Raw genomic sequence first — 11,053 nt, 5'->3', positions numbered from 1 at the left:
TGTTCCTCGACAAAGGCTCAGGTATGCGTACCTTCCTTGTGGGTCCGGGAACGTTGTATTGGCATCGTCGAGGCTCTTCTGTGGGATGCGTGCAAAATTACAAAGCACATAATCATGCGTCCTGCTTCCTTGTGCTTGTGCAACATGAAACATCATCATACATATGGTCTTTAAAATTTTGACGGTGTTTAAAGCATCTTATGCTGATCTGGAAGAGCTAGAGCACAGATGTCTCTAAAACAGATGGACTCCTGACCTTGCACTATGTCAAACTCGCTTGGTCCATGACCAAATCCAGCCCACAGACGCTCTGCCCTAAAAGCACTTGTAAACTTTTTGGACTCCGTAAGACTACGGTCCTCACTGTGAGGAGACTAATTATTATATTTCACTTTATTACCGCTAGCAATAGGGTAGAGTATCTCCCCTGGCATTGAGACTTCCCACTCATCACCATTAAAATAAAGTTGTTCTATAATGCACCGCATTAAATCAAATTAATGCACAAAGTGTAAATACCGTTGACGTGCACCAGTTTACGTGTAGAGGGCACTCCAATAGAGGAATTGAAAAACTGTAATACTGAAAACAATTACATGAAGCAACGCCACTGCATTACTCCGTAGTACTAAAGGAGCGTCGTGCGACTCGAGTAACAATACTGCATTTACTGGCATAATTTATTTATTTATTTATTTTACCCCATGGCCGCTTACGGGTATTACATACGGGCATAATTTACGGGCCCCACACTTGGACACGGTTGCTGTTACTTTACTTTTACTACTACAGTATTGGTACTTTTTCCACACTCACATAGGGCACTCTGCATGGTTTGCAAAGGTTTTTCAGCTGACCTAGGTTTACTTTCAGCTTCCGAGACCTGTTCTCACTATATACCTGTGACACCCCTCCTTTTGAAGCACACATGGCTGCTAGTTTTAAGACGTCAAAAATTATGAGCGTGTGAACTGCGGAATAAGAGACTGGACTTTTGGGCCCTGTAGCCGTAAGTATATTTTTCAATAATTAGTTTTCTGTGTAGCGCACGCAGCAATATTTAACGCGGTCGAACCAAAAATGGTCTGTTTGGATTTAATTAGGATTAATTAGAATAATAATTATATCTAATTATTCTAATAATTATATTTAACTAATTTAATTAGGATTTACCAATTAGGAAACCCATACAACTGTGTTTAGCATCGGCTGACCTGGCAAATTTCCTTTTTTTGTCCGAAAAGTGCTTAGATATTAGATAAACAAATTTTACAGATCAGCACCTCTTCCGTGGCTACCACAACGTTGGTGGCTACAGAAGCTCCCGTGGCGTGACGACGTTTCCAATCGGAGGTGTAAGAGTGCGGCGCTCGGGTGAGGAAAGGCGCCGTACAGGCTCCCCTTTAACTTTATGAGATGCCCACAGCATTGCTTTCCTAAGGTCGCGCCCTCATTGGTTCTTAGGGAGTGACATCTTGTTGTTTTTCCAGAGAAGGGATTCCTGCATACTCTCAACATCGTGCATCTGCTCTTGTCATGTATTCCGTCGTATAACAGACAAATTACTTCACTATTTAGTGTAGGATTTTCGATACCGTGTGCTCCTAGGTTCACGAAGAATAAAATGACGCAACAGTTCCAAAATCGACTGGAACGGATGCGACTGTTCCTTTAAGAGAGTCTGGTCTAGTCTAAACGAAACTTTCCTGGTCGTTTACACTATACAACCCGAAACAATGATCCGCAACAATCTGCTCAAGACATGACAAGAAATGTGCTCTCCAGCAGTTTTATTTGATGTCATTCAGAAGTACGTAGCGATGTCAAATCCAGTCAGTCAATAATGAGAATTACCACCGTAGCGCCGCCCATGATCATGGCTGACTCGCGACACACAGTCACAAATTATCAATAGCGAGAATCGAAAAGCAGCTTCTGGAGCTCTTTACGTTAGTGGCAACACTGCACCTCCTTGCAGTGCGAAACTTGTGATATGTAACTGGTGCCCGTATTTCACCGCATCGGGAAATCGGGCTAACATTGTGCCAAACCATACACGGAGGTACAGCCACTTCTTTTTCTCTTATGGAAGACGAGTGAACTCTGGTAAGTGCTGCAGTTGCACGTCTCTTTGGCTTTGAGCATAACGACGACAGTTCTGACGTGAAGACAAGTAACACTCAGCTTCTCTCCACTGACGTACCTTTTATCTAACTGGGTTGGTTGCTTATTCTAAAGGGGTTGCGACACTTTGGTAGATTTGATTGATTGATTGATGCACAACAAAGAATTGAGGAAACAGCGAAAGCCTCCGCCACGCCTACTAGTTGTCATAAGCACATGATCACTCCCACAACTCATTTCAGAACTAAAACTCAGTTTTCTAAAACTCAGTTGGTGTGGCTGCGCGCCGTGATGTCACTGTCGGATCGGTTTCGGCATCTGCAGTGCAGACTTTTGTCACGTTTCTTAGGGCCAGTTGCCGTAAAACTGACCTGTGTCAGTCACGGTCATTACATTTTTGGGCAAAGTGTCGCAACCGCGTTACTCATACTCATTAATACACCAGAAACATTGGAACAGCACCTCTTAAACAAGTACTGTTAAAATCGGCACACAATCCTTGGCAGTATATAAGCCTTCCACTTTTCAATACAAAACATTGCACAGAGGACAAATAATAATAGAAAAAAAAGAAAAAAAAACAGGCTCAGTATTTTGAGTAAACTGAATAGAGGGAACTTGTGACACGAAAATAACTTAATGCACAGCATGACTGGCACTGTAATACTTGTGCAAGATTGAAAGAACAGAAGTAGAAATATATTGTCTAAATTTTATGCCTGCTTACCTCGGACAGGTCTGTGCTTAGAGTACAAAATCAACCTGATGCGGTGCACAATGAGACTTCATACAAATATTCCCAACAATAACGTGGACCTGAAGCATTGTTATTCTGGGTCCAATGATTACTCTCGCAGGATAACCAGAAGTTGACGGTACAAGTTGTTGCTGGTACACAGAGACAGTAGCACTTAAGTACTCGGATGACTAGGCCATGGTATTTGAAGCAACATACAAGTATGGATATATGAACATTTTCTTTTTGGAGATGTGATGTTCCTCAAGGAGTGACCTGGTGTTGGTTACGTTTGGAGATGTAGACAGAGAAAGCCACTTACTAACTAAACACGGATATTGCATTTTTCATAAATACGTATGCATTCTTTTGCGCCACAAAAGTATGTAGCCTCGGCATCCCTCACTTTGGTGGCTCTCCCGCAGATTTAGCTCCACCGACGTTCTGTGCAGTGTCTGTTGAATTCAGTTGGTTTTTGAATGATAAGGGCTTGTAAGCTTGACAATCCCTTGGCCATTATGAAATAACACAAGCCCAACATCCACAAATGGTGGTGTTTGTTGTAAACCAAGAGACACCAGTGTGGTGTGTTTCACTTCACTGATGCTGCTCTCTCTCTTCCTCTCAAAGACCTGAACAACGGTGAAATGGAAAAGCGCACTATTTTGCTTGCATCCTCTTGCTGTAAGATCTTCTGCACAACTTGTGCAAGGCATTCACGTCGATGATGTCGTTGATGATGTCACGGGATGATGCGAGTGAGTAACTTGGAGCTGGCGTCGCGGGTGATCGCACACTGAACGCGATCACTCTACACTGTGAGCAGAGTGCTGTCAACTAACGAGCTGCCACTGTTGAGAGGAACGTTCTTTTTGGCAAGGCTGGGCTGCAATGTCACCTCTATCACTGTCCAAACACAAGTTGTGATTAAGGTGTTTAATCTGTTGGTTCTTCCAGGTCCATTTCTGCGGAACAAAGCAAGAGCAGTTCTTGTGACAGTTCTACTCCAGTTTCTTAGTTAAGGTGACTAAGTACCACCGTACGTGGGCGTAGCCGGAAGAGGGAAGGTTATGGGGTCAAACCCCCAAAATCGTACCTTTGGTAGTGCACTGAGGAGAGGAAACGCCTCCCCACCCATGTAAAGTCCCCATGCACCCCCCCCCCCCAAAAAAAAAAAAAATTCTGGCTACCATGCTGCCACTGTATCAAACTGCTGCTATGTTCACGTCTTAGGATAGTCCAGTGCTGGACAAAAGTCTACGGAACACGCTCCGGCGCATTGGTTCGTCAGCGTGGCACACTAGCAGCGAATGGAGCCCTACGGACTTGGGCATATACCTAGGTAACCTAGTCACCTGTTTACAAGTCCTTCAGTGTGTCACCCTGAGGAAGGAATGTGCCAGAGCGTGTTCCGTAAACTTCACTGTACAGTGGTATGTGCTCTGACATGCACATGCAACAAACAAACAAAGTAACCAAATACCCACCTGTGATTCGTCACCCCGACACGACCTGAGGAGCACGGGACTCCCGGCAGACGAATGGTCGATACTTAGACAGTACCTGCCGTGCGCTATGTGGTCATCGTTCACGGTCCATTCCTGGTTGCCGCCTGCTCCATGGCAGGCAAAGTGGCCTATGTGGAAGCCCTCTCCTCCACCGAGGGTGTCGAGGCACTGCCTCCCTTGACGAAAGGCTCCAGTGTGCCCACCAGAAGGAACCCTTTAAATGCAAAATAACGGTCTACAGAATTCTGTTTCAAACTGCCAAATGCCGTAACTGCCACAGGACCAAAACTTAAAACGGGCACTAAAATGCAAAAACAACTTGCTCTCAAATGAAAGTCCGTGCTTCAATTATAGTACAATTCAAACAAAATTAGTTCACACAGCTCTACCATTTAGAAGAAAAATGCAATGAAAGCACAGCCGTCTTTGGCGGCAACGAATGGGATCCCCAGGAGTCAAAGATTGGCGGCATCCAATGAGACAGCGGGAGAAGTGCGCGCTTACCTATCGTGCATATGTGGATTTGGAATGAGTCCCATCATAGTGTTTCATATATGCGCGGCATGATGCGCACTGCTGCATTTTTCGATACCGATTCACTGAATTGTTGCCCACAACAGTTCTAGCAAATGTTCCACTGACAACATTTATCTCCACGTCCTTCGGACAGCGACGCCAGTGCGCTTCCCGACGCGCACTATTTTTTTAACCGGGACTGCTCCATGGCATAGCGCGCGCAGGTTCGACTAAAAACACCGATGCACGAGCCGAAGCGCTGTTCACTGCTTAGCACCGAAGCAAGAAAGAGTTCTATATAATTTTTCTTGTAGCTTCGAAACGGAATCAAAGCTTTGAATGATGATAACGAGTATGAAATTAACATAGCGTGTAACGTAATTTGAAGTGAACTTGTTTTTGCATTTCAGTGCCCCTTTAAACCATTTCCTACTTGAGCTCTGGATACACGTTTTCCAGGTACCACTTGAAAGAATGGCACTTCAGCCGCTTGCGGAGCTCCGTTCTCTCCCGAACGCTGTAAGAGACCAAAGCGTAACGTTGGTGCCTGGACGCTGAGCGGTGTTTGGGTGTGAACGTTCACTGGCTTACCTGCCCATGGGGACATTCCTGGCAACCGGGACAGTTGCATAGTAATACTTTTTGTACTCGTCCATCCACACTTCAGCTGCTCTCCGTGTGTTCCTGGATACGATTGTGTGGGCACAGATGAGATCTTCCCGACTCAATAATTAAAATCGTTGTTACGCAGTTGTTGGCCATTACAGTCATCATGATAAGGCTATTGACTCATGATAAGGCTACATAAGGCTACATTAAGGCTACATTAAGGCTACATTAAGGCTACATAAACTACAATGTAATTGTAAGTTTTCGGTGCCATCATCCTTTCAAAGATGACATACCTAGCAAATACATTGCCACTCCCCCCGGGGAAAGAGTAGGGGTGCTGCTTCCGAAACACGTGTCCCACACGGCTGCACGGGATAATCTCCAGTTGACCTCCACATTGCCACACACGAAACGAGATCTCTGAGAAACACATGCAATTGTAGTGAACATAGAGAGAGAGAACACATTATATATAGGGCCCTGTGTTTTCGAGTTTTATGTTTTTTGAAAATGGGGTGGGGGGGGCATAAAAATCTGGTGATATTATACGTGGAAAAGTACATTTTTGGGTGGAAAATTAAATTTAAAAAAAATCGCTCCTCGCAATTTAGGTTAACACAAGATACGAAACAGCTGTGCTCAATGTTCTCCAGTGCCCATATTAGTTGCTGAATTGGCACTTTGCCATGTTCATTTTTGTTTTTTTGTTTTTTTTTTTTCAGGTTTTGCCCCATGTCATGATGATATAAATTTGGGGAGGGGGGTATAGACGGGTTTTACCTGAAAACACAGGGCCCTAAACATATACAGGTTACAATTGTGTTATTGCCTTCTCAGTGTGGCATCACTTTTTGTTCCTGAAAAGGCCTTCTTATCAATTTTTCATCACATGAATACAATGAATGTGAAACGTTCATGCTCAGTAGTGTCATTAAGTAAAAAAATTAATGAAAGATGAAATTGGGTTTTCGTCACATTTCTGTGGACCATTGGATTCTGCAAATAAAACCTGTGCTACCAGTTGACCCTAGTATCAAATCTTACCCAGGTTTTCTCCACCCCAAATGTCCATCATGGTGTCGTATTTTCCGAGCTTATTGAAATATTCGCGGTTCATGACAAAGAGCCCTCCAGCTATCATTGGCGTTCTGCAACATAAAGATGTATAGAGCATGTTTGGACGAAACTAAATGCTAAAAACTCTCACCTGATTGGCAGTGTGGGATTGATGGCCCTCTGCTGCCGGTCATCGTTTGAAAGGAATTCCCACTTGAAAACAAGGTTCCAATCAAATCCTGTAATGACAGTAAACGTATTCACTGCATCTCGTTTTACCTTGTGTTACTGACAAGTATGAAGCTGTACCTCCTCTTAAATCTGCTGAAGCTCCATAATACTTGAAATGGTCCATGTTAATAACATCTATCACAGGACAGACCACTCTTCGGTGATCCTCTTTGACTCTTTGCAGCAAAGGCTGGAGCCAGTTGACGTTGCATTCACAGTGACTGTCCAAGAAAGTCAACACTGGAGCTACTGCAGCATCTGCACCTCTCACCCGTGACCGTACTAGGCCTGTAACGAAGCCTTCCTTTTGTAACACAGTCCTTACAGAGACATTGAAGTATCAAACTCTCTGCATGTATGACAGCTGTCCAGGGAAATCCCTAATCCTTTGAAATGTGGAGGCACTGAAGTTGTGAGGGAATACAGGACAGCAAAAGTGCTATCCAACTAGAGAAGGTATGTTGCTTATATTTGCACAAGAGCCTATAGAGCAGTTGTGTAGACTGTGGAGAATTTATTGCAGGGGTTCTCAAACTTTGTGGGACCAGGGAACATTTGTGGGCACACTGGAGGAAACCCCCCCCCCCCCCCTCAGCTCACGATCTACTTTTTCAAGAACACAAGTTGGATCGCACAAAACTAATAATAGGGCACACAGTTATTTTTATTCCACCAAACAAACAATTAAATACATCTGGGACAAGCCCAGTGGGGATTTAACCGAGACTGTAATGTGCTACATCCTTATATGTACCATATTTACTCGCGTATAAGACGCACATTTTTTACCAAACAGTTTCGCGCCATTGAGGGGGTGCGTTCAATACGCGGAGGAAAATTGGAACCCAACACTTAGCTTCCGTTTGATATCCGCGGCGATCTCCCCTGAGTCGTACGTCGCAATTCTGCCTCATCGTCGCGATTTATTCCGATACATTCGCGGCGATCTCCCCGAAACTAAACGTCGCGATTCTGCCTCATCGTCGCGATTTATTCCGAGATATTCGCGGCGATCTCCCCGGAATCGAACGTCCCTATTCTGCCTCATCGTCGCGATTTATTCCGAGATATTCGTGGCGATCTCCCCGGAATCGAACGTCCCTATTCTGCCTCATCGTCGCGATTTATTCCGAGATATTCGCGGCGATCTCCCCGGAATCGAACGTCCCTATTCTGCCTCATCGTCGCGATTTATTCCGAGATATTCGTGGCGATCTCCCCGGAATCGAACGTCGCGACTCTGCCTCATCGTCGCGATTTATTCCGAGATACTGTATTCGCGGCGATCTCCCCGGAGTCGTACGTCGCAATTCTGCCTCATCGTCGCGATTTATTCCGATACATTCGCGGCGATTTCCCCGAAACTAAACGTCGCGATTCTGCCTCATCGTCGCGATTTATTCCGAGACATTCGCGACGATCTCCCAGGAATCGAAAGTCGCGACCCTGCCTCATCGTCGGGATTTATTCCGAGATATTCGCGGCGATCTCTCCGGAATCGAACGTCCCTATTCTGCCTCATCGTCGCGATTTATTCCGAGATATTCGCGGCATTCTCCCCGGAATCGAACGTCGCCATTCTGCCTCATCATCGCGATTTATTCCGATTCTCCAACATCAAATGGTATTTCGTTCTATCAAGCGTGGACGAAATACTCCTCGATGTCCGTCGCATTTGTCGTTCATCGCTCTGGCTCTGTGGCTCTGGTGCCAGGCGCTCCATCTGGTTGATATCCGCGGCGATCACCCCGGAATCGAACGCCGCGATTCTCTCGAGCGGTCGTCTGACGAGCGGCCGTGCGAGCGCGATGTGCTGGCAAGCTGGAACTGCGCGAGACAATCCGGCCGTGCAACTAAAGTCGGGGGACGCGGGAAACAAAAAAGCACCAGCATTTCAGCTTTCAAGTTGGGGTGCGTTCAATACGCGAGTAAATACGTAGCTCGCGGTAACTGCGTCGCAGAACCCAGTTTGAGAACGCCTGACAAGCTGCAAAGAGCATCTTTGTGATGTGTCACCCCATTTTTCATTTAAGCAGCTCAATGTTCAGAATCTTCCACAAGACAGATCAGAACAAAAAAAAAAAAAAAAAGGAAAAAGCACTCTTTCCATGACAGTTTATACAGCATACACGCACAACTGTGCTTAAAAGCGTACGTGTTATGAGGAGGATTATTCTGAGGAACAGCGTCCAGGGATAAGGCTGCCCGTATCTTCCGAGACACAACCAGCAATTAAATGTCACTCCACTGTCGTCGACAACACCTGTAGCCTAGGAGCGCATGAGGGTGACGTGGGGGTTTATTCCTTCCTTCTGCTAGCAATGCTGGTACATACAGCACAGAAGCCCACATCACTGCACTAATAGGCAGAACATAACTCACATAGTTAATCCATCATGAGACAGTACAGCTTCTGGTTGTCACTATGTGCTGTCCAGCGCAACAGTTACTGAACAATTTTCTTTTCTTTCGGCCAAGTTTGGGAGAGTTTACACAAATGCTTGTGACTGTGCAAACTTCTGGTTGTAACTATGTGCTGTCCTCTTCAGCATTATTCAGCACTTCTTTTTCTGGTGATCACTATGAGTTTACACAAATGCAACACACTCTTACCTTCCCTTTTGTTGTTCCTTATGATGCGAACTTTCTGTATGCTTGTGAGCTCCTGGCCATCGGAAGCTGCAAGATTTTTTTGTCGTTACATGTATTTACTCACTGACGAGCCCGAGGAAATACTACGCGAGGCTCCATTGACTTACGATCGTCACTAAAGTCGTCCACTAAAATAATCTCCTGTATCAGGTGCGGTGGGCTGCGGTTCAAAACGCTGCAATGTGCAACAGGACAAACACTGCTTAGACAAACAACAATCACCCCACTTTTTCTGAACAGACGTAATACTATAGGCTTACAACTTACCTCACTACTGTTCTCAGTAGCGCTGACCTTGCCTCATTATGGAACGTTATTATGACGCTAGTAGGCGGGAGGTCTTGCTCGTCGAAGCGTTGGTTTGCACACTGCGGATTCCTCGTGTCTGGGATGACACGGTTGCTAGGCAACGCATCGCTTGCCTGCTGATTGAACTTGTTGCGTTCGTACGCGTCAGCCGAGGCACCGAGTTGAGATTTGGAGATGTAGGCTTTTTCATCGAAGTACTTCCATGACACTTGACCGTCTGTGAACTGCCTCATGAGGGAGCTCCCTGATGGCGTGTCTTTGAGACGAAGGGCATGGTTTTCTGTGTCCTAAAAGTAGATCAAAATTAGCTCTTTTTTTCTTCTTTTTTTACGATCTGTCAGGTGAATGTTCGAGTGACCAAAACATGTGCTGGGAATGTTAGAAACAAATACGGGGAAATGATGTTTTCTTCTTGTTTTTTTAAACCAGCTTTTGTATTTGTTTTTATATTTTTGTATTTGTATTTTTAACCAGTATTTGTTCAGGACATCTATGTGGAGTCCTTTAGCACGAAGTCTGTGTAACAAAATGTGCAGATACGTATACGCTGCTCGGCTAGGGCGCATCGCAGGAGTTATACGCATAGGACATGGCTGAATTACGGCGGCATAGGGCTTTTACTTACATCTGATCACAAGAAAAAAACATTATATGTCATATCGTATAGTCGCGGTGTGTGAGGAAGAATTACAACACGTCATACATTAGTACAAATTACTAGGCAGAATTCGCGCGCAATTTCTAGCACATCACATACACCAGACTCGGGCCTCTGTTCTAGATATTCCGCATAAAGCCAATTAGTTTCGTCAGTAGTCGGATCTGAAGCAGCTCCATATGCCCATGTGGGAGCCACGTAAGAAACCAGTGCCTATCATGATTCATGTTTCGAAGCACTGGTCAACGTACCTTGTCATTTTCCCATCGCTTCAGCACGAAGTAGCAGACTCCGCCAATCCAGATGAATGAGATCAGGATGAGGTACTTCAGTTTTCTCCACATAGTTCATCAGAACCGTTTTCGTAAGCAAGTTGTAAGTGCAAGTAAGTTCATCCGCAGCTTCTTGCGATCCAACCTTGCCATTGCGACAGCGTTTACCAATACCGCCCTCTCCCTTCCGTGAATAGGTCTCTCACCCCTCTCACCCACCCCTCCCATCCTCTAGGCACTCGACTCGACTCCTCTGGTCAATGCACCTGAAATTAATTACAAGTTTGTCATTAGCATATCGTATGACACCGCGTCGCACATGGCAAGAAACATGATTCGTACATCTCACGCGTCACATATACAATTTTTCGTTTTTAGT

The 11,053-nt window shown here is 45.2% G+C and overlaps 1 protein-coding gene across 1 annotated transcript; it reads right to left on the bottom strand.

Moving 5' to 3' along the window:
* Positions 1-1,775: 1,775 nt before the first annotated feature.
* LOC135401405 (polypeptide N-acetylgalactosaminyltransferase 2-like) lies at positions 1,776-10,869 on the bottom strand. The gene is made up of 12 exons (XM_064633799.1): positions 10,654-10,869; positions 9,703-10,031; positions 9,543-9,610; positions 9,397-9,462; positions 6,862-7,071; positions 6,704-6,791; positions 6,541-6,644; positions 5,790-5,916; positions 5,476-5,568; positions 5,318-5,401; positions 4,348-4,582; positions 1,776-3,825 (listed from the first exon to the last, which is right to left on the bottom strand). Exons 1-12 carry the CDS (start codon positions 10,744-10,746, stop codon positions 3,694-3,696), a joined length of 1,629 nt encoding a protein of 542 aa, XP_064489869.1. The 5' UTR covers positions 10,747-10,869; the 3' UTR covers positions 1,776-3,693.
* Positions 10,870-11,053: the final 184 nt, after the last annotated feature.

The sequence above is a fragment of the Ornithodoros turicata genome, chromosome 7 (genome assembly GCF_037126465.1).
Source record: "Ornithodoros turicata isolate Travis chromosome 7, ASM3712646v1, whole genome shotgun sequence".
NCBI lineage: Eukaryota > Metazoa > Arthropoda > Arachnida > Ixodida > Argasidae > Ornithodoros > Ornithodoros turicata.
Note: the sequence above shows the minus strand (reverse complement) of the source record. Positions and strands in the feature narration are given on the sequence as shown.